The sequence below is a fragment of the Pithys albifrons genome, chromosome 4, assembly GCF_047495875.1.
Source record: "Pithys albifrons albifrons isolate INPA30051 chromosome 4, PitAlb_v1, whole genome shotgun sequence".
NCBI lineage: Eukaryota > Metazoa > Chordata > Aves > Passeriformes > Thamnophilidae > Pithys > Pithys albifrons.
Genome location: NC_092461.1, coordinates 48,674,151 through 48,698,771, shown reverse-complemented (window position 1 = coordinate 48,698,771; position 24,621 = coordinate 48,674,151). Strand labels below are relative to the sequence as shown.

The 24,621-nt window shown below is 35.1% G+C and overlaps 1 protein-coding gene across 28 annotated transcripts in view; it reads left to right on the top strand.

Annotated features, from left to right (window-relative positions):
- The window catches only part of RIMS2 (regulating synaptic membrane exocytosis 2), a 448,599-nt gene that overhangs the window by 53,173 nt on the left and 370,805 nt on the right, over window positions 1–24,621 (top strand). The window contains exons 2-3 of one of the 28 annotated variants that reach the window (XM_071554039.1): window positions 9,782–9,814; window positions 10,212–10,298. The exons of the other annotated variants lie outside the window; for them this stretch is intronic. Of the exons in view, the coding sequence (XP_071410140.1) occupies window positions 9,782–9,814; window positions 10,212–10,298 (120 nt within the window). The remainder of the gene's footprint in view (window positions 1–9,781; window positions 9,815–10,211; window positions 10,299–24,621) is intronic. 28 annotated transcript variants of the gene reach the window in all.

Genomic DNA, 24,621 nt, shown 5'->3' with positions numbered 1-24,621 from the left:
AATAAAGGTGGAAATAGCAAACAAACCCCAAAAGAGTACTGATAAAAAGAGACATGTAGACAGAAATAGCAAACCATTCTGAACAAAGATACACTGAAATATTTCTCAGCGGAACATTGATTCAGGCTTATAAAACCAATGAAAAAGAACGGTTCTACTATTGTAAAAGAACATTTCTACTATTGCCAACTGTGTTACTATAGCTGGTCATGCAGAGAGTTTATAATAATATTCTATACATGATTCTAGCTCTTCTGTGCATCAAATGAATTACCAGACAACTGTTTTTAAAGAAAACCTCTTGTGCCTTCTTTCAGTAGCATGTAAACTGGGCATTGCATTTACCTCAATTATCTCATTTGGGCAGAGAGATTATGTCACAAGCAGATGAGATTATAGCAAGTAATTTCCAGTGATTTCCAGATATAAACTAATAAATTCTGTAAAATATATGAACAGAAACTCAAAGTGATCTAAAAGTATTCCTATTTATATTTTTAATCAATTAAATATATTCTCAGGAAAACCTCCAGTATTTTATGTTTTATTCTCATAAGAGCTCTTAATAGTAGTAGAATGGCATAATAATATAATATGTAGTATATCATATATTGTTATATATAATTTATATATAATATATAATATTAGATATAGAATATAAAATATGAAATAAATCTATTTTAATAATAAAGAATTCTAAATCTCAAGATTAATATGAACAGCAAGAGCAAATCACCAAACCCAAAAGATTTCCTGATAAATTGACTATTTGAAAACATTACCACAAAATTTATATTGAACACTAGACAGCATTACTGTTGTATTTTTCATTATTTCTCTTCTGCTGTTTTTTCATTTCCTGTTGAAATCCTAGATTCTAATCTTTTTTCATAGCAGAAGGTGTGTTTCCTTTTAGTACACCAGCCCTCCAGATGCAGTGCTTGTGCTGCCAGTACCCGTGTTCATTATGCAACAGCGATCCAGAACTTCTTGTGCGAGGCAGTGCGGGACAGAAATCTGCCCCACACCGGGGCTCTCTGTAAGGCTGCTTTTGAAGGGAACAGGAACAAATTCATGGTATTTGTTATTTCTGGTCCTGTTATATCGTCTGCAAGTAGTCCTTCTCTGGAATTGCCTGCAGTCTGGAAGAAATCTGCATTCCTTTCATGCAATTTAATGTCTGAGAAATACTAACTTATCGTCTGCTGTGGAGTTTCTATGCACTTTAGTGTATGCCATTTTCACCTGGTGGATATCTTATCAATAATAATGTTATAAAATTGTTATTTAACAGGCAAAATAACGTATGAAGTCCAAAGTAATTACCAATGAATTTAAATTAATTACAGAGTTAAAATTAATTTTTATTTAATTCACCTGCTAGCAGCTGAGCCCAAGGCTACATATTTCACTGTAGCAGCTGCTGACAGTACAAGCATCTATGGAAGCGCCTTCTGCAGGAGATGCTTGGAATGCCATCTACTGTTGAAGAAATAAAAAACCAACCCAAAAGCAATACAAATCCCTTAGGGAAAACTGCGTTTTTTTTAGGAGTTTGTTCTAAAATGAAACTCTATTTACATTGTACATCCGTACATTTATTACTCATCAGGCCATCCTTTTGCAGAATATTTGAAATATATTATGTAGAATTGAACTAATGTTCTGAAAAGGTCTTACTTGTGTTTGATTCCAGTATCCTAGCTTTTGTATCAATTTTAAAATTGGGTTTTCTGCTTTTTCTTAGTTCACTGAGTATTTCAGTTAATTGCAAAACAGTTTGAAGCATAATTAAAAAACAAAGTCTCACCTTTCCAATACAGGAAATTGCATTTCATAAGGAAAGTTGTGATCCAGACAGTGAAATAAAAATCCCTTTAAAAACCATATGATGAAAATTATCATTTAAATTATTTAAACCTTTCCCTCAAAAAAAAAAGTACGTTTTGGGGGTGTTTTTTAAGAAAAACAACCATAGGATGACAACTAATATTCTATTTGATTATCTGTTACTGAATTTCAGTCTGGTGAAATTGTGTTTGGACATTATAGATTTACTCAACTTTGTGTAGTATTGTGCCCCTGTGTGTTACTGTAGTGCAGTTATTGTGGTACCTTTTCCACATCCTTTAGGCAAGACTTTAAATCTATTTTTTTGTCTCTTTGCACAGACGCTACATGATTACAGTGGCAGACCTAAGATGTGGGTGCTATTCCAGCACTCCTGTAGAGAAACTGTGTTTTTAAAAAATAACATGAGCTACAAGACTGGAGCATTTTTTCTTAATTATTGTATCGAGGAAAATTTTTTATCCAGTTGACTGTTTTTTATCCAGTTTGTTAAACTCTTCTTAAACATACAGGAAGATACACAAACAAACCCAAAATCTGATGAACTTCAAACTATCAACAATAAGAAAGTAAAAGGTGATTAGAATTTTCTTTAATTTTATTTAAAAATAGATACACTGAAATGAATTCTAGCTGTCAAAAATGAATCTTTATTAGGAGTTTGGGTTGTAGTACTATCTGTACCTCAAACATTTTCAAATCCAAATCTCACCAGAGACTTGCTAGAAGGAACCCATAATTACACAGAATTGCATTTAGTAACAAATGTTATGTGACAATTGGACAATTTTTCCTCTGTTCCTTCTTGGAAAATGAGAGGAAAGGCCAGTATTTTTTTCTGATTTGACACCTGCTATCTGAGGTTGATTTTTATGTTTTATTCTCCAAAAATAATCTACCTGAAATATCCACATAACTGCAAGCTTTAGGAGATTAACAGTTATTAAATTGGAAAGAAAAAATTAAATCCAAATAAAACTATTTTGCCCCACCTGAACTGAAATATGCATGTGCTTAAAGCTCAGCATCGTGAGTGAAGGCAGTTGCTGCTTATCTGGAGGCCTTGAAGGTGTCAGGGTCCCATGTGAGGCTTTTCAGCCACTGTATGGTCTGAGCACTGAGCTTAGAGAGAAGTCAGGGCTGTTCAGATGGTGTGAGAGAGACATTCGTGTGACCAAACACACAGCAGGGCAGATGATTATTTTCTCACAATAGAGCTTCTTAAAGAGATTGAAAGGGTTATTTGTATGAACATTCCCTTTTTTTTTTTTTTTTTGTGAGAAAAGGAGGCCACTGACAGAACAAAATGATTAAATTCAAGGAGGTATTTACTTGTATCTCACGTTCTTGAAATTGGATTGGGAAATTCATTCTAGTGAAGAGTTACATAATACTAACTGCTCTTTAAATGAGCAACTGAAACTTAATAGGAAAACTTATATTGAAGAAATATTTACTATGGCTTAAGGATTCTTTAAACTTTCATGTTCTTTTTAACTACTGCCTTTGAAATCCTTTATATGCATTGATTTGATCTTTGTTTTGCTCTTACTGCATTTCTAACAGAGGATAATTTTTTATTTTATGTGTTGCAAGTTAGCTGATCCGATCTTGAGGCTGTTGCATATGTTGTGAGAGATGAACAACTGACAGGTAATGGACAATTTACCCAGAGAAATCAAACTGGTGAAACTCCTAATTCAAGAAAGTTATTAACGTGCCAATCTGAAAAAAAACTTCTGGAATTTTAAGATTGAAAGACACATCTTCCTTCAATATGTGTCCATTGTTAAAATTGTTTGTACAGTCTTCTAGATGTTTTAGTTGTCCCTCTTTGACAACTTTGCTTGATACAGGACTTTCTATTAGTGATTATTTTATAATTTTTGTTTTTCCAATTTTTTGTGCATGCCTCATTGCTTCAGCAGACACATGATACCCAAGCGGGAAGCAGCTGGCATATTCCACATGGCAACAAATTATAATGTTGATGGCTTACAAATTCTGGCTTAGAAATTCCTACTTACTCTTTGATAACCAAAATATCTTTTGCTTGCTAAATATAGAAAGAAGCTGCAGTAGCCCATTTTAAACTATGTTGTAGGTTTGGACAAACACTAGATTTTTAACATTGACCTTTTAGTATCACCTTTCTGATCTGGTCCTCCTGCTTACAATTTTGGATAACCTTCAAAAGAGAACATTGATCCATGAATTAATTATTGGAATTGTACATATAATGGACACTTTTCAGTGTAGAATTTATTTATTATTACAGTTGTACTACAGTTGTTTTCTCTTGTGCTGATTTGTGAGTTCGACATGTATTGTTATGGTTTTACTCTCAACACCATAACAAACAGCAAGGAAGTCTGGCTGAGCTAGGAAATGTGGGAGAAGTGAGGGAGCTTTCCTTCACAGAACACAGTGTCTCTCTCTCTTACTCCGACAAAAATGACAGGAAATGTTTTGCCCTGAAGAGTTAATGTCCTAAGACAAGCAGAGTCTGATTTATTTTGCTGGTTTTGAATTAATCAAAACATGATGTCAATTTATTCTGTTTAGACTTGAAAGTACAGGGCTTTTGAGCACTATGTTTTTGGTTGCAGCGAACCACATTTCATAAATAGATACTAGTTCCTTGTTTGTCTGGAACCTTAGACAAAACCATCCCATTTCTAATTATCATCTAAATATCAGAGCAGTCTTAATCTCACAGCATTTGTTATGTTTATGGGTGATGTTCATCTGAGATTCACTCAAGGACCTTGTTCAGCCTATGCTGTTATACAGGATCATGTTTATGTCTGTGCTTATCTGTAAATTGTGTTTGGGGCTTTCTTATTGTATGTCTTGTATCTTTAAGATAACTTCAGTTTGGACTTCAGGAATGTTTAACCTCTTCAGCTCAGATTTAGATGGGTTTTAAATTTATTTTGTGTTACAGGTAATTGTTTCTATCCCAAGTAGCCAACTTCTCCACCTTCTTTTTCACTAATGTCAAATGTTAAATTACCCCTCAGCTACTGATCTTACAAATGTTTTTGTGGAAACTGCTGGTATTGTTGTTACAAACAAACCAAAATTATACAGGAAAATCATTTCCATAAATATTCAGGAAAATATTTCTCTGGAAAGACTTTATTGTTCAAAATACGATTCTTCTCAATTTAACTACTTATGCTCTCTGAATAAATAAAAAACTTGGAACAGTCATATGAAACAAAAACTTTAATTTTGATCAAAAATAGTTAAGCTACATGTTCTAAGGTGCATGTTCTTATAGCAACAATAGAGTAATCAATGCAGAGATTCACTTCAGGTAATAGATAAATATTTTGCAATTATGCAATTGGCATGGCTTTATTTGATCTCCTTATCTCTCTTTTCTTGGAGTTAAACATACTTACATAATTTAACTTAATTAATCTGTAGACATGCCCTCTTTCAAGAAAATAGTTGATTGTACAGGTATTTGACTGCATGTGTTAATGCCACTGTTTAGTCAAGACTGGGTGCAGGCAACGTTGTATATCGTGCATGTGTCACATGTCTTCCCTTCCAGTATGTGAGTGTAGTCACTGCAGTCACTGCAACCAATCATTTGTCATTTGGGGCAGGGCATATAATTGAAATACTATTAAAAAGATACAAAAATAGAAAAAGAAATAGTCCACAGTAGGCAGTCTAGGAAAATGGGTTAGTGCACCTTTCATTCTAAGACAAGGTGGTGGAAACCTCTGAATGTGGCTGGAGCTGATAATTTTCCCCATTTTTCAGTGCAATCCCTTGTTAGACCAAGGGAATGGTCATCCCCTCACTGGTTTGGATATGGTTATGTATTGAAGGCCATTTTTTGCTGAGAAAGAATGTGAGGCACAGGGGAGGGAGAGGGAAGGGAGTTTAGAATTGTATCATTGTTTCTTTAAGTGCTATTTTATTTTCAGTGCTATCTTCCAGGATGTAAGTTTTGGAATTGTTCAGATCTACTTATCATTTTTTATTCCTGTAGATGAGATATCCTGGTGCTTGTAGGTCCATGGATGGCAAGGTTGTGAATCTTGAGAATACTCTTGGCTTAGAGAGAGATATTTATCCCTGCCACGGATGGCTGATTGTTAAATCTGGATTTCCCCGCTTGAGAAGAATTAGATACCTGTTCCATTTCATATATCTTGGAGGTGTAGAGTGTGTTTTAAGGATCATTTTCATGGATTGAGGCACCTGAACTCTGCCCACATGTTTTTGTGGCTATAAGTCCAAGAATGTAAAAGTAGAGGTGAGCTCTGATAACGGAGTGCTTGTTGGTTTACCTGTATCAAATGTGTCTTTGGGAAAGAATGTTTTATGGTTTTGGCATAGTAGATTTTAGAGAAGAGCTTTTACTGATGGGAATAGATTTAAAAATAGAAAAATATTTGGAGTCTAAAGAAATAATTTTTGTGTTGTTCTTTTCATTACTTTGTCTCCTACTTCCATTTTTCTTGTTCTCCTCTTTCTGTTCTGTTCTATTCATTCTCTGTGCCAGTGGGAATAGCCTTAATCTTTGAGCAAATTTTTAGTAAATGGAGAGGATCTAACATCAAAAAGTGTTCACTGAGGCTTGAGATCTTACTTAATGACTCTAACTACTGGAAAAGATCAAAGGAATCTGGCACTTGCACTGTGTAGGCTTGCGGAAGACGACAGGAGTAATGGGGCTATGTGTGTTTCCATGTGCAGAGGTTCCTGATAACAAAGACCAAGGTGCAAAAATTCATATTGGGAAGTAGAAAAATCCTGGCTTGTTTTCAAATGAAGGAGTGTGTGCAGTTACAACCTGTGGGAAGAAAAAAGGCACCAAATTGTGACAAGAACTTCAGACTCCTCAAAGTATTAGAATAGGTGGTAAAATATTTAATATTCCGCACTGATAAAATGTGTTGTCTCAGTCACTGATATATCTGCAGCCTGTTGTTGGTTTTAGTAAACAGGTATTGATTAGAGTGTGTTGCTAGTGAATACTGAGAACTAGCTATCTTCTTGGTGGATAGGATTGAAAAGACATAGGAAGGTAAAATGAGGAGAGGTAGTCTGGAAAAAGCAGAATGTAATCATACTGCTTAAGGTGTTTCATTTGGGGTGTTGAGAAAATGAAGGTTTGGGATTTTTCTGACCTTGCAATACACTTTTAATCAATTATTAGTTGACAATTTTTGAAAGGAGGGGAGAAAGCAATGCACAAATATGGGAGTACAAGTCCAGTGAAACACAAAACAATTCATGTAACCAAAGGAAATAAACTGTATGTGTATATGTAGACAGAGTTCAAGTATCTGGAGTCTCTTCAGGCCTTTTCTGTTTAGAAAAAATAATTAAACAACAGCAGTGTTAAAAATACATTCTGTGTATTTAATATATCATTATTTCTATCAGTTGCTACAACTTCCACTTTCATCTGAATGAAGAGTCTTTTGGAAGGAAAGTTGCAGAAATGAGTCTGTGGTTTTCTGATTTAGATTCAGAATGTCTATCCATTCTCTGACCTTGAAAGATAAATACCTGTGCTGTACACCTGAAGGGTTCAGGCCTGTTGATCCACAAGGTCAATGTTTGTTTAATTTCATACAGTAGAATCTATTCAATGGATTTTTTCATAATTTCTTTTCAAATTGTAGTTTGCCTTCCACACTCATTATAAATTCAAGGAAAATCATTGCCTAATCCAGCGACTGAAGGATGTATGGAGAGTGCTCAAGGAATGCGTCACTGTTATATAATAATGGAAGCTCTTGTCCTCACATAACTGCAGTGTTGGAGAGTATGTAGTGAAAGAGACAGTATTGTGGGAGGAGAAAAGATTAATTTATAAGAGAAATATTTTGAATTGTAGGGTCAAATTATATCCCGACTTAGAACAGAGTGTTCCTATAAAATGCTGAGAAAATAATTTTAAATGCAGATTTTCAAAGTGTCTGCTAATGGACAATGTGTTTTATTTAATGGTGCAAAACTAAAAACTGATTGTAAGACTTTTAAAAATACCAAGGGTTTGCAGCTGCAATTGAAGTCACCAGATACATACCATTATGTAAAGATGCTAGATCCTGTTGAAAAAACCTACCAGAATTTTGAACTGCACACTTAGAATTAATGTGCAGTATTACAACCTTGATTTTACACTATCCTGATCTCAGTTCCACATGTGAAAAAATATTAAACATGGTCACTATCCAAAGGAAAGATGTTGGTTGTAATCTGATTATGTGAAGGGCTCAGATTTCCTTTACTTCAATAGAAGAGTTCATAATGAAGTAATAACTGAAAAGTGTCCACTAAGTGCGTTTGGTAGTCTTGTATGGAGAGGAGTGTAAGGATTAATGGTATATTCAGTTTTCTTCATCTGGTTCTCAAGGGAGGTCATATTTACCTTGTCTAGTTCTATGTATGCAACTTGGTAGCTCCGAATTATTGTCTGGGAGTGTTTCTTTCTCACAGCTGACCATATAGAGCTCTAAGGCATATAATTTTGGGTGATGTAAATTAAATGTCCTGAGTTACCTAGAGAAAAAAGTATGGAAATGCTTTGATTCCCTGTCCCTCCCACTCCTCCAGCTTTGAATTTCTGTGTTGAAAAACTAGTGTGGATTTTCTTGGTTAAAGATAATGTTATGATTAAGATGCATGGTGGAGTGGAATTGCAACTGCATGAGAAATTTTTATTTTTACATTTTTTTTAAATATAGTTGCTTGGTTTTGTGGGATTGCTTATTTATTTGTTTGTTTTGTTTTGTATTGGAACATTTCTTTGTATATAAATTTCTGAAGTGCTGAAGAGGTGTGCTTGAAGACATTTTTCTGTGTGTTGCTTGTTCAATCTTTCTTTTGTGTGGTCTTTTTTGTACAATTTTAGTGTTTCTTGTCATCCACTTATTTAGTTCTTATGCAGACACTGAATCCTGTTTATGGAGACATTCCCTGTCGTATCATATAGTGGAGGACATGTGGAGCTATTTTGATGAACTTTAATTTTCTGTGCAACCCTAAGCATCCACCTAAATTATGAGCCTGCACTTCCTGTTTAGTTAGGCGAGAGTGTTCCCTACAGAGACATCCAGAATACCCATTTAGGAACCTTTTTGGGTTGTTTTGAACAAAAAACAACAGGGAAGGTTGATTCTAATTTGATATTTAAGACTAATACCTGCAATTAGAGGATGTAAATATTCCTGTCTCTGTTCTTGGGTTTGGTACAGAGCACCAGCCTGCTCAGTCAAGTTAAGCATGTATTTCAGATGGAATATTTTCCTAAAGAGTGGGCAAATGTTAATTGGTACTAAACAGACCCATTGTATGTATTAGCTAGTTCTTTCTTTAAGAAAGTCCTAGTAAAGGTCACCCAAGAGCAAAATTCCTTAGCTTTCCTTCCTTAATTTTTAGAGTTACATTGTCTGCAGTTCCTGACATCACTTCAGTTTAATAAGTATAGTGCAGATTTTCCTTTAATCTGTTATATTACCATATTGTATTTTAAATGTCATGTTAAATGTTACAAATTTAACTTAAACTATGGTAGGCAGTTTGATTGTAAATAAAAATAAAATAGATTGTAATTTACATAATCAAAGTAGCTTCCTTTGCATTTACAGCTGAATGTATTGCTGGAAATGTTTTAACAAGATATTATGTGCAAAGAATGGGAAGTCAGTTATGGAAAATTAGAGATTTAATTTTGCAACTAAAAGTTTGTTATACTCAGCATTCCCTCTTTTTAATCCTAAATGGAAATAAACCCAGAGTACAACTTAATATAAACATACAACAAATACTAAAGGAAATCCTTGTACCTCAAAGTAGGAACTCTTCTCTGCCCATTTGATACAAATTTTAGAACTTCAGGGTAGTTGTTTTACAACATTTTGCACTCAGTTGTGCAAACTTATCTTTTTAGGGTCAAAGAAGAGCAAAAACCACAGTCGACACAGTAAGTAAAGTATCTTAAAGATGCAATAGGCTTGACTTTTCTACCTTTGCCGTGTTCTGCTCTCTGCACCTTTGATGGTATCAGTTTTCACTGATACCTGATAGGCTGCAGGTAGTTTGTCATCTGCTTCCTGACTGGCTTGTAAGAGAGCTGCCTGCAGCTTCTTACCCCATCCACATGTTAGCTGGATGTAGGTTCTTGCTGCCTGCTTGTGAACTGGTGAACTGTAAAACTTTACTTCCCTCACATCCTTAGTGGCTGACTTAGTTCTGCAGCTGACATTCCCATTGGCTCTGGCTTTTCCACCTGTGTATTTCTACTAATGTTGGATGAGAAAACATTTAAACTAGTGTGGTTTTATTGGTTATTCAGTCACATTATTTGCTTGTTTAAACAGGTGGTTTCCCTTTAGTGGGATCACTGAGCTGGTAAATAACGTTCTTCAACCACAGCAAAAGCAGCAAAATGAAAAGGAGCCCCAGACGTAAGTAAGCTGCTCTCTGTAGCCTAAGTAATGTCTGTGTAGCATTAGAACATACTGGAGAGTATGTTTGAAATAATTGTCCATTTAGAACATTCAGCTGAGGGCATTTTACAAGATGAACACCATTTGCTTTCCAACTCCTCATTTGCAAAGGGAAAACTGAAAATCAGATTTTACTCTCCTTACCAGTAACTTAAGTGGTTACATCAGAGTACAATTTAAGGAGTTACTATTGCTTCATTTGTCTTTTTTTTTTTTGAGATGTTTCATATATGAAACTTCTAGTGAAGTGATGTGTTTACTGTGCATGATGAACTGGAATGACAAGACATGTATTATCTATAGCATGTCTATGCACATGCATGGTATCTGTGATATTGTTTATGCATAGAATGCTATAAGAATCTACATAATATGTATGAAGAGCTTTCTAACAACCAGAAAAATGGAATTTCATTTTTTTTTACCATGCTTTTAAAGTATCTGTAAAGTTTCCGAACTTTAGCAGATAAATGGTGAAATCTTGGATCAGTCAAAACTGAGAAAATTTTGACTTTGATGAGGCCTATATTTCATCCATGGACCTTTTATGCTGTTAAGTCAGCACTTTTTTTGCTACTTGAAAATTTTAAGATTGAACAGAAACTGACAAAGCTAGGACATTCAGTCTTAGAGTAGAACTTAAAGCATGGAGCTGAAAATATTCCTTTCATAAAGTAAAAAATATTTATTATTACAAATTTTCAAATTATTAAAATGTGACTTCTGATACCACCTAAGTTTTAAACAATTAAGTTTGTTGTTCTTTCTACTAAAAGTGAATGCTTTGTAAGTTCAGATGATAAAAGAAATTTTTGCTTTTGAACTTATACACAACCAGATTAAGGCATGTATATAACTTGTTAATTATTTTCCAGGCAGAATCAGATTTAGTTTATTTTTTAAGATGTATATTTAAGTGGAACTTCATACTTGTAGGTCATGAAAGCTGTGCAATGTCTTTTGAGAATACACAGTAAGAAATGTTCACAAATTGAAATGGAAAAAAAGGACATAAAATTGATATTCTGCAAGGCAGTGTATTATTTTGAGCTCTGTTTGTGATATTCTCATTTAAGTTCTTATAAAATTGTATATAATATTAATTAGTTTTTTCTTTATTGATTATTGTTAGATACTGACAATATTACATTTTGTTCACAACACCTCAGTACCTTCTTTTTGTTCTCAGTTTCCTTAAACCAGCAGTTTTTTCTGCTTGTACATATGAAGCACATGCCTTTCAAGAAACCAAAAATACCATATAGACTGTGTAATCAGTTACAGCTGACAAAAACTAATTATAAACTGTTACCACTGTTATAGAAAGATTTTTTTGAACAGTGATCTCTTTGGGAACTGGCTTTGTTCAGTGTTTTTATTGTATAATTAACAAAATAATAAATTAGTATACTCACTGAATTTACAGATAGCACAAGACTAGGAGAAGTGTAACATCTAATGGAAGAATTATATTCAAAAATTATCCTTAAAACCTCAAGTTATGGTTATGATGTTATGGTGCCATGAAAGAGGATAAATGCAAAGTGGTGTAGTTATGTAGGGGTGGTTTGTATGGCTGACATAGGACAAAGGAAAATGGTGTACGGAGATGTTCTTTGGCAAAGAATCAGAGAGCCATAATAGTGTGTGACTTGAACTGTAGTCAATATCGTGGAAGCGATTAGTGTCAAACAGGGATGTACAGACAGTAGCCAGGAAGCACCGAGAAAAAGTTCTACACTGCTAAGCTTTGGTAAGGTCTTGCCTGGAATGGTGTGTCCTGCTTTGGGCACTACCCTTCAAAAACCATGGAGAGCCATTGTAATTCAGTGGAAAGTAATAAGAATGAATAATTAGATGTCTAAGAAACATCATCTGTATTAGGAAAGAATCAAATGCATGAGGTGATTTAGCCTCCCAAAGAGAAAATCTCAGGGAATGAAGGAGATGGAAAATCTTTAATTACGCAGAATGTTGCTGAAAAATGGAAGGAAATAATTTCTTTTCAAAGCCTCTGGTGGTGCAGGAGAAAGGAGTAAACTGAAGTTGTGTTAGGGAGGACTCAGCTTAGTAGGGAAAAACTTCAATGGAAAGAAAACTTAAAGTGCTTGCATAGTTTTTCTGGGGTTTGTATGGAAGATGTGAAAATCTTAAGGAGCAGGTTTGGAAAATATCTGTTAGAAGAGACACAAGTGTACCTGGTCCTGTGCTGGGACAAGAGAATAGACTAACTGACTTTTAAAAGTGTCTTCCAGCACTGCTTACTTGTGGTAATTTCATTAATTAATTAATGATCAGGATTTATCTTCATGATTATTGTAAACTTGCAGGGGATAATCAAACAGAAATACTAGTGGTGTACCTTTTTTATTTTATTTCTTTTTCTGACTTTAATGGATGGCAGAAGAGAACTGTTGTACCTGGGAACATTATGGAACACTGGGGAGGAGAAAAGACGACTGAAGAAATTTTTACCACTATCTATACATTTTGGGACATTTTCCACTTCAAATCACTGTCAGTATCTGAGTCTGTAATGGATTTCAAGATGTGTCTGACTGTCCACCTTTGCTGATGAAAAAACTTTACAGTGAATCTGGGGGAGGACAAAATGTGTGAGAAAGCAGAAAAGGAATCAGTAGTGTCTGAAAATATGTTAAAAATTTCAGTTTTGCTCTACAGAAAGTAATTTTGAAGAACCATTGACCATGTGTCCTTATGGGCAAAGGCAGAATTAGTCTGACACTCTTGGACTTGAAGTCTGTACCACAAAGGCAGAATGATTGGGATGGGAAGAGACCTCTGGACATCATCTTACCCAACCCTTCTTCTCTAGCTGGGTCACCTGGGGCCAGTTAGTTAGGACTATCACCTTTCCATGGGTCAGGGTGAATCTGACCAGCCTGTGGTTCCCTAGGTCCTTCTTCCTGTGATCCTCCGAGGTGGGAGTGGCACTTGCTTTCCTGCTGTCATAAGGCACCTCTCCCAGTTTCTGTGATCACTCCAGTATTATTGAGAGTGGTCTTGCATATCTTGCCTTGATGAAGAATACTTTTATCTCCAGCTTCTGTGTGCTTCATCATGAGTTTTTTCTGCAGTGTTTGAGATACTTGCATGTTGTAATCCTTACAGAGTAGAAATCCTTATCTGCCCCCTGAAGGAACTGCTTTTGATGCTCATACATCAGTCTGTCAATTGTTATTTTGTCAGATTCATATGGTATATATTTTACAAAAGATAAATTCAGGTTGTTCCTCATTAGGATTTGGTGGTCTGGTGCCTGATAGAGTTTGACTTAGAGTTTTTAGTTTTGTTTTACATGAATCTTGGAACATTATGTGATGGTATTAGGCTGCAATGAAAATAAAGGGATTCCTATGCTAGGAGGCACTAAAGATTCAACGAGTGTAATCCGGTGTGTTGGCAGCACCTGGCAATGAATATCTGAGAACACACATAAGGAGAGGGTTCTGCACAGACTAATCCCATACAGGTATTTCAGTAGCTTCCTGAGGCAATGAATGCATGCATATTGCCATATTTATTTCATGGCCATTAGGAATCTATTTGCCGTAACTATTTGCAGTTCCCTTTTAAACCTTTTTATATTTCTGGCTTCAGAGCTTGGTGAAAATGAATTCTACAATTCAATTTTCTGCCATATAGAGGAGTTGTCACCCTTTGTTCGCTTTAAACCTACTCTCGTCTATTTTCATTGGGAAGTGCTAACCTTGTGCTACATAGTTCCTTATATACTTTGTTTATACTATGTATAACCTTCACAGGTTTCTATTACGTTCCCTGAAGTCTATTACATTTCATACAGTTATCTCTTTAAGCTGCAGAGTCTTTGCTCTTCCTTCTTTGAAAGGCACTCTGTGCTTTTGGTTACCCTTGTTGCCTTATCTCCTTTCAAAATCCTTATTAGATCTTTCTGAGTAAAGGGTGATCAGTCTCATTCTCAGAATTAAACATATGAGAGCTCTGTGATTTCAGACAGTGGTTCAGGAAAAAAAAGTTTCTAATGTTTGCTGCTTCAAGATCTTCAGATATTGAAAAGATGATGGTTTTCCCCCTTTTCCCATGAACCTTTTTGTTTATTTTCAGGCTGGAAGTTTGGCTGCTTGCTAAGAACTGTAAGACATTGATCACTGACAGCAGAAATTGAGCCTGTTTTCTTGCTTTGATAGTTATGAGCACATTATTAATAAACAGTAGAAAAATACCATCAATCACTATGCTCTTTGTACCTAAAGTTTTTCAAAATATATAGATGAAAATATTTAATTATTGCCTTTTGTTCTTTCACTAGACTAATTCTAGAAGAGATTAAAAATTGTGCATTGCTTAGCTTAGCATAGGGATTTTTGCTGCTAAAAATGGCTTTTCAATAAATAAATAAATATTTACATGTTTTTCTGGAAGCTATGTTGTCACTATAAGGAAATGAAGGTAGAAAATTACTGTGAAATGATACCAAGTAAGACCTTTTTCTGCATATTTTTCTGTAAACCAAATTAATTTTTCTACTGATTGACCACACCAGAAAAACAGCAATTCTCAGTAAAGTGCCTTTTCCTGTAGTCTTGAGGAGGCAGATTTTAAAAAAAAATCCATAAACAACAGTAAATGTTTAATTTTTTTTCTTTTGCTATTTGGAATGTCAAGTAATACCCTGTTTTCAAAACAGTCTCTGTGATCACACCTACAGTTTTGCTAACATGCTCTGCTATGTTGGTATCAAGTCACTGTAGACTTAATGAAAAGTTTTCAGTATTTGAATGTGCATGAATAAAGAACAGGGACTGTATTTATAGAGAAACAGTGTCATTATTCCAAATCTCCTCTAAGATATTGTCACATAAAGTTGTGTGAAAGAGCAGAATAAATTTCAATATGCAATACCTACCATATATTTTTTTTTGTTTATGATGCAGACTCCCTCTTACTAGTCTCCAAATACAGCATTTGACAAGCAGACTTTCTTAGGTAATATGTTGTTTCCTTTGTAAAATTAGAATTGTCACATAAGTAAACATTACCGAATACTTTAGTCAGTGTCTGAATTAAAGCAGTCTTTGAAATAGATTGCTCCATTTCTAAGAGTTCCTAATGAATTCTAGTTAAAATAGGTTGGCATTTCTCAAATACTACACATAAATCAATGGATCATTATTTTTGTATTCTAAACTTACTGCATAAAGAATATGCCTGCCAACCACAAGGTAGTTTTAAATGTCTTCAAATTATGTACCCCACATGCGACAGCACTCCCCCACCAAAAATTATTTAATACAGTTTATATTGTATGTGGTCAGTGGGTTTATTTGCACAGTCTGCAGTTCCTGTTCAGAATGGTTTTTAACAGAACCTTTTGAAAATAACACACTCTACTTGAAGAAATACTTTCCTGAAAGAGAAAAAAGGTCTCTGCAGACAATAGACTTGTGAAAGTGGAGTCATGAGAAGTCTAACATTCTACTGTGTATGTCTTCCTAGATAGTAAGACAGAAAGGAGGAGTAAATGAACTGACAATAAAATTATAACTTGTGGTATAAAAAAAAGAACTGCAAGTTTATTGCAGCTATTCTGAAGTAAAATATAAATCCACAAATACCTCTTAACAATAAAACTGTTTTTGTCTAAGGTACCAAAACAACTTTTGTTGTTTGATTCTGTTGACTTATTAGGACTCTTACTTTTACCATTTGTAATATCATATTATGATTTCCTGATTGTATGGTTGCTCTGGACCTTTTTCAGGCATTTTCTCAAGATATTTAATGCAAGAAAACCTTATCTATGTTGGTTGGATTGTTCATAGTGTTAGTGAGGTTAAGATAGGAGTGATCTCTTCACTGGAAGGTTTGCCAAGCATTGTAACAAGCTCCTCAGGGAAGCAGTGGACTCGTCATCTCTGGAAGTGTTCAAGAAACAACTGGAAATGGCACATGGTCCTATGGTTTAGTTGTTACGGTGCTGTTCAGTCAAAGGTTGGACTCAATATTCTTGGAGGTTTTTCCCAACTGTAATGATTCTATGAATATATTGGAACTCTTCCCCTCCCCCCCCCCCACCCCCCAGAAGGCAAAGATAAGGGTTGGACTTGATGATCTCTGAGGTCTTTTCCAACCCAATCGATTCTATGATTCTATAAAGATGTTGATAAGACATAAATATAGTGATCATAAGAAATGTACTTTTATATTGAAATTGGAATCCAACTGATTTATTTTAATCCTAAAATATATACGGATTTGTAATTTGGCAGACAAACCCACAGAATGTGATAGTTCAAGGATAATAAATTTCACATTTTTGATAAATTAAGAAAGATTATTAATAAGGATTTGAAAAAATCTCAGAGACAATGTAAGAAAGGTATTGTCTCTGTGAAAGAAAAATGTAAACTTTTCAACAAAAATCAAGTAGTATGATGAGCAATTCCTTGAGGATCTGGGGTTAAAAAACAGACTTGCAAATAGAAAGAAGAATACAACCAAAAATACTTAGCTGGCCCACAATTAGCATTATGGTAAAGAAAAAAGTGAAAAAAGTACCCCCAAACTGAGATAATCAATGTTAATATACTGCACTCAAATAAGAAGTTGGATAAAATAGTAACAAAGGGAAATTGTTCCACTTATTTATATGGTAGGGCTGAATTGGAGCTATATCTGAACAGTTTTGTGTACTAAAATCTCTAGATATTTTGTGTTATGCAACATAACAAGAAGTAAAAATGTGATATAACTGAAGGTTGGAATGTTTCCATATGTGTACACATTTAGGTGTAAATAAACAATAGACAATACAGACTACAATGTGTTGTAACATACAGCAACTCCTAAAAGCTTTGTGGGAGAGCATTTTCTCTAATTTTTGCACTTTCTCAGAGTTTGGGAATGTCACGGGCTGTGGCGCTGCTAATATGCTGACACCATCCTGATCTGAACTGCTTTCCAAAAGAAATAGACAGTACCCCTAGAGGGATGACAGGTTGTCTGAATGAGATAAGCAAATAGATTTAGAAAATGCTGGCTTAAGCTTAACTTAAACAAGACAGAAGTGATGCTCTTATAAAAAGAGGAAAGCATGTTAAGTGTGCAGCTGAATTGGTGACCACAGTTTCCAATGGTCTTCAGCACAGTGACAAAAGGGGCTCTTACAAAATATAGAGACTATTTTGACATTAACTGTAATCATAATAAATGTTTTAACTTTTATATTCCAAAGAAGAATTTTGCATTTCATTCTGTGAAGAATTGATAATAAACATCATGTGGCAAGTGTCTTAGGAAGGTCAAAACTTCTAGAGAGGATCAGATCATGGCTGCTGCACTCTGCTGGCTCTGCGTTATTCATGATAATGTAAACTCTTTCTCCTTAAAATGGCAGGATGTATTATATTTTGGGAGTAGAAGTGATGTGTACATTATTTTACTTGCAATATCAGCAATTTCAAAAGTTGTATTATCAGAAAATATTCCAAAAAGTGGCATAAGATGGTTTGGTCTTGACAAATGGTATTTGAACATTGTTTCCCCTAATGTTTGTGATCATTTTGCACTGCAAATGATCATTTACGTGTGTAGCAACATGTGACTGTTCAATGTAGTTCCTGTCCCATACCTAGTGCTAAGTGAGCACCTTGTCTCAAGCTCCAGTTTGAAGGGCGTGAATAGCCATTACATTTTTGTTTCATTCCTCCAACTTGTTTCTACTTTGCTTTGTATTTTTCAGTCAGGGACTAAACTGGCAAAGAATGGCTGTTTTTTCACAGGCATTCTGATTAAACTGTGCTGAAAATATGAAAAAACTAAATGAAAGTTGTTTCAAATACTGATGAACATTGCAGAGTCATCATTTTTATTTAGAAGTGACTATTCAGTGCACCTATAGCTGCTGCTCCATATATAGAGGTTTTTTCATGTATTGTGTGTCATTTTTTAACCATTCATGGTGTAGAACTTTTTACTAATGCCATTTTGAGGGAAATCCAAGTTTACAGAGGTAACTTTTTGGTAACTGTTTTTTTGAAGCAATGAAATATTGTCATAAGTACATCTTCTTAGCTTTATAATAGAGTTTCCATTTTGTTGAAATAATCTCTTAGTCACATTCATGAAGATGACTTGGCAGAGTCTAAGCAAAAGAAAAGAATAAGATTATCTTCTGACACTTATGTTCTGTTTGCATCTTGATAGAAATTATTATCAGGTTTTTTATACTTTTTCTTACTCTTTAGGCAGGTAACTTTTGTCTTCTCATATTTGGATAGAAAATAAAGAGTACTGAAGTGTTATTACACTGATCGATAGTGATCAAGTTCATGATTCTCATTATGAACATAAATACCAAAATGTGAATTTCTATGGGATTTATATTATCTAAGTCACTGTTCACAGCATGCTCTAAGACATTATTTGTCCTTGGAAAATTTTTGTTATTAATTCAATATTCCCATTGGGAATATAGGCCAAGCACAACTTTATCATATGGAAATACAGTTAGGGTGCTTGAAACTGAAGGGAAGCTTGAGAGCTCAGCAGTTCTACAGCCTTCCTATATAAACAGAATCCTACCCTGAAACATAAAGAAGAAAACCAGGTTGTACAACCAGGCTGTGCTTGGTCTATGTTATTTCTGGGCTTGAGTTATTTGGGACAATTCCTTTTAATTACACAAAAAACACATTTTCATAATCCACCTTTTCCAAATTTGTTTTCCCTTTTTCTAGTTCAACGATTTCTGTGTCCTTCTCTCTCTGGCAAGCTTCATCTCCCAAAGTACTTTTTTTTGCTCTCTGGACTTGTCCACTCTGTTATGTGGGGTCTTCTCTCCCACAGATGTTAGATATTTTTGTCAGAATTTTCTGTGATTCTATACATTTTAAATTTCACTTAATACTAGTGGATTTGAAGAATAGCTCAACACATTATAGTGCCATCTGCCTTATCTAGTTTAGATATATGTCAAAGTAGATTCTTATAGGTTAGTGTTCTTCCTTTTGGTTGAGTTTTCGAAGAGAAAATAATGAGCTTAGCAGTCAGAATCTTAAAATCAAAGGATGTTGGAACTAGTTAGCGGCCTCAGTGGAACTGATCTCTCTTCCCTAAAGCCATGCTTCTGTGAGTCATGCAGCTCCCCTTGCAGTACTGTTAATGTAAAGACTATGGTCAGGATGCACTCACACAAGACAGAAGAGTTATGAGTGTCTGTTTTCATCACTTGAGGAATATGTTTATGGAACACTTAACTTGGGCTTATTTTGGCATTACAGCTTCCGTTTTCACATGAAAACTCCTGACTTGAGCTCTCTGTTGCGTTCCATGTTTTTAAGTGGGCTCTCCTGGTATTGTAGGATGAGCTAATTTCTCCAGGGATAGTTCTGTAGACCTTTTGCATGAAGCTGTAGATCAAAACAGTCCTTAAGGACCTCTCCTCAATTTATTTCTCTTTATCACCTTCTTTCAACCTTTTTCATTCTCTTGATGTTTCACCTGAAAAAACTCAGAATGATTTTAAATTAAGTAGAACCCCCCCCAGAATACTGAGAATCACACATGAGTAAGCATAGGACTAGTGTAGAGGTGGTAACTTGCTGGGTTTTTGGAGAGCAGTATCTGTGTCCCAGAGTAATCCCTGTTTTACTTTTATTTTTTCCCATACAAACTGGTAGTAAGAAAGCATGACTCAAAGGTATCTTCATTTCTTCTGCTGTACATGTCACTGACTGAAAAATTTCTGAAAATAACTATGAGATGCTTCTTAATAATTGGATGAATAGGAAAGACAGCTGATGAATTTGAAGTTAGAGATATATAAAAGATTATTTTGAGGTAAAAATAACATTTTCCAAAACAATAAAAGTGAGCTTACTCATGAGTTTTAATTATTTCTGTCAAATGCACTGAACTTCTTAAATCAGTAGCAACTGATATAATAAAAAAGGCTTTCAAAGTGTAGTTTTAATTAATGGTAATTTTATATAAAAAGATTTTAAATATTTTTATTTTGAACCATGGGTAGAGATATTAAGACAAAAAAAGTGCATAATGAAAAATGTTGCATAATTATTCAAGAAAGAGGAGAGATTTAGTGATCATGCTTGAACCAATTATAAAATTGCAACTGCATAACTGCCCTCAGGAAGTTGGATCAAAGTCTTAGAAAATAAAAAATGAGGTTAATGAACCAATACCCAAATTCAGAACCAGGAAGCAAGTTCTAAAACAGTTAATGCCAGGAACTCTAGGAGTTCTGGTAGGTACCTTTTAACTCCACTGAGTTTCTTTGGTACAGAAAGATATTTGGAACTTCACCAATGCCACCTGTGTGGTGCAAGCCCTACATCTTAATATTTGTACTGAATGCAAATACTGAGAGTAGTTTGTACCTCTGAAAGGACTTTTCCAAATCACCCAGCTGCTACTGATAGCAGTGGAAACTGTGGTTGCTTTTCATCCCGAGTTTCACATAGCACTGGGTATTTTTGCTTACTTGCAGGTTGACAGTAGAACCAGCCCTGTCAGTCATCAGTATCTGGGGAATTCCTGTCCCCTGGAGTCAGGAAACACAATTAGAGTTGCTGGAAATACAATTAGGCTTCCCAATGCAGAGTTTTTTAGATGAAAGTTAAGTAATGTTGGTTACATGCTTTTAAACTCCCAAATCCTTTCAATAAGATTTCTGTTTAATTGATAGCTATGAGTCAGTGTTGTGGTTGTCTTTAGGGGGGTTTATTCCCTCAGTTGTATGCTTTTATTTTGGTGTATTTGTAGTGGTTGATTGTAATGCAAGTTTCCGAGTGAGTGTGAGTAAAGTGTTCTTTTCACTGTTTTGTTTTATTCCTTTGATAAGGAGTAGTTGGAGTGTTTGGTCCATTAATTAGATAAAAATAAAATTAAATATTTGTGCCTTAATTGAGGAGGTGTGGAGGGACAGCGAGACCAGAGGAAAGAAATGTCTATTTAGCCTCCTTTATTTAAGGCAGGGAAGGACTAGACTGATTTGGAAAGGCTGATTACAGGGTGCAGAGCTCTGCCATGTTTATCTAGGGAAGACATACTAGATGAGACAATAGTCCTTTATGGCCAGGAGAAGATTTCTGTGATATGCTGATAGTCCTCACTCTAGTTCTGGTTTTAGAGATTTGAGGATGACTGAACAGATAGTCAAAATATTCAGATATGCTCAAAATGAACATGGTCCTCAAAATATTTGTATTGAAACCCTCCATCAGCTCTTCTATTTTACAGATGAATGTATCTTTTTATTTTTTTCAACATCACCATTCCCATTTGCTTTTGCTTGCCCTCTCATGGGTGGCTTTCTGTGATCATGGTAGAAGTAATTCTGATTTTACAGAAGAAGGAATTCATTTATATCTTCAGAAAGATGTTTTTCAGATTATGTTCTGTATAGAGAGAAGCTAAAGTAAATTCATAGTGATGTGGCTCCAGGAGTATCTTGGACTCAGAACAAACATAGACAGATGGTGTCAGTGTGAGTTGATCGGAAGCCTGGGGTGAGGAGGAATACTACTGGGTACAAAGTCTCATCCATGAATAACATTAACAGACGGTGAAGATTGTCACAGAGCAAAAAAAAGGGGCACTGTCACAGAAACAAAAATCCAGCATTTATTGGGGCCTATTTGGAATATGGATCTGTCACAAACGTGATTTAATAACTCCAGAATTTGAAAGCTGGTCAGTAATTCTAGGTACTCATTTCACATGTCACTGTTTTCTGACCTTTTGGGAAACTTTGCATCCATTTGTATATTCCCTGGTTCCACAGCTGATTACTAAGGATGGGTTTTCTAAGGAAATGGATTTTCTTGTTTCAGCGCAAGGATATGAAGCAGAGGAAACTTGGGTTTTGTCAGCAGAAGCACAGTCAGACTTCTCATCTCAGCTGTACTTTGTCCAGACTGTGTCAGAAAAGAGTTTTGGCACAGCTGTGAACACCTTCATCTCCGAATTATGTAGCTAAGAGCAAAAAGGGTTTTATTTATTTCTGGTGCAGTGTTCACCAACAGGGTGAAAAACACTAACATTTGTATGACAAAAATCTGATTAACAGGTAACTTCAGAAAGAGCAGAATGTTGTCTGTTTCAAGATTAAATGTGAATTTAAGGTAGCAAATGTACTCTAACAATATTTCATCAAATCTAGTGATGATGCTGCATTCTCTTACAGCATCTATATTGAACCTCTTGAGAAAATATTATGCTCTCTGTTCTTAAGAAAACTATTTAAAAGATTTGCTGCTGGATTTGGGACTCCATTGTGTATATCTCCTAGCTGTTACAATATTAATTACCTATGTATACTCAAGGAATATTCTTTCTTTGCTTAGACATTCAATATTGATCAGTTGTGATAATCCTAGGATCACAATTTTATCTCCTCTAGCTTTTTAAGTGTTGGCTGTTATATCCCAGCCAATGCCTTTGTTTGTCTCTTTTTTTGACTCAACCTTTAGAGTTCAGGGAAGATGAAAGTGAGAATTACATATAATAAGCTTATTTTGCGGTCCATATTCAAAGAAAGCTCTTGCTTCCAATGTTGGAAACCTACTGTTAGAAAGATCCTATTGCAACAGCTTAGTTACAAAAGCAGAAAGAACTAGAAATATATCAGTACTGATACCATGTCTTCTTTGAGCAGTGATGTCTGGTCAGTCTTAGATACAAAAGACATGTAAAATAAGAATGGCAACTGATTTTGGACATGATATATTCTCTATAGGTGAACTTGACCAACTTCTGCAATAGGAGTGATAACAAATCTTTTATTTTTCCCCCTCCACAGTGTATTCCACAGTGTCTATAATTAGGATCATAGATCTGTTTATATTTGCTATTTTTCTAAAGACAAATACTCTGGAGAAGGTTTTAGTAAACTCCTATAAGAATCTTGGCAGAGCAAAGTCTCCAAGATTTGCAGGAACACAGATATTCCCAGAGCTGTCTCTGGGGTAGCTCCTGACCCTTGAGTGTCGGTGTCCTCACTCCCTCTGCCAGTTCAGGGACCTGCTGTTCCTGCATCCTTCCACTCTGCAGGCTGTGGGCACCAGGCCACTGTGGCCTGACCTCACTCTCTCACAGCCCCTTCTTACACACAGCAACTCTCAGCTCTTAATGGTTAACTAATAACCTTCAATTAGGAGGTTAAAGAATTTATATATTGGATTAAATTCTGATCTTCTCTCTGATCCTGATTCTTTGGGGTAGTTTTGGGTAACTCCAATTATTGGGAAAACTTAAGTGTTATGCCTCAGCAATAGTATCAGATTAACTATTATTTACACAAGTTTTGAGAAAGAAATCTCTTATGTTTTTAATCATTATCAAGCACTTTTTATCTAAAATGGAGGAATACTGCTGCAGCCTGAATTGACATTATATTTTACCTCTAAGAAGCAAAGTTTGGGTTCAGCTCTCTTGTTCAGTAAAGGGAAGATATAGAGGCATGAATTTAGATATAACTAGTTTGGGGAAAATTTTTATACACCTTGTTCAAACACTTACAAAAAGACATTCCTACAGGTGAGAACATGTCTCTCTGTCAGTTACTTCCTCATAAAAAATAAAAGAAAAAGAATAACTTACATTAGCATGATGAAAATAATTTGTATTTTGGTGCTATTTCCCCTTATTTTAAAAATATGAACAAGTATGAAAAATTACAGTCTTCTGAGAACTGCAAAACTGTTTCAAGAGGCTCTGCCTCTCTCATGCCTCTGGCAATGTGGCCCTACTGGTGCTACTTCTACAGGAAAAGTACTGACACAGTCAATCCCAAGATGCATCACAAATAACTGCATACACCACTTCTGGTGGGGATTATTCGGCATCAAATGTGTTAGTGTAGTTTGCTCAGGTGATGCTGAGGCAACCGTGGTGAGCACAACTGAGGCTTGCTTACACTTGCTTTCTTTATTTCCTGTTTGTTAAAAAACAAAAATTGTCAAGACAGGAACACTCCTGTCACAGAAGTAAAAAGATAGGGGCTACTTAATAATTGAAAATGCTCATGAATGTTGTAAACAATGTGGAATGAACTCTTTCTAATCATGATACTGTGATGTCAGGAGGTGTTGCATTTCTGAGCCGAGACAGTCTGACCTATTATTTAGCATGTATTTATTTTGGCGGTGTGTCTAATGAAAAAGTAATTTTGCCTTTCATAGTAAGGATCAAAAACATTATCACAGAAACTTAGTTATTTTGGGCATCTCTAAAACTACAGGTGTGAAGTGAATGACTT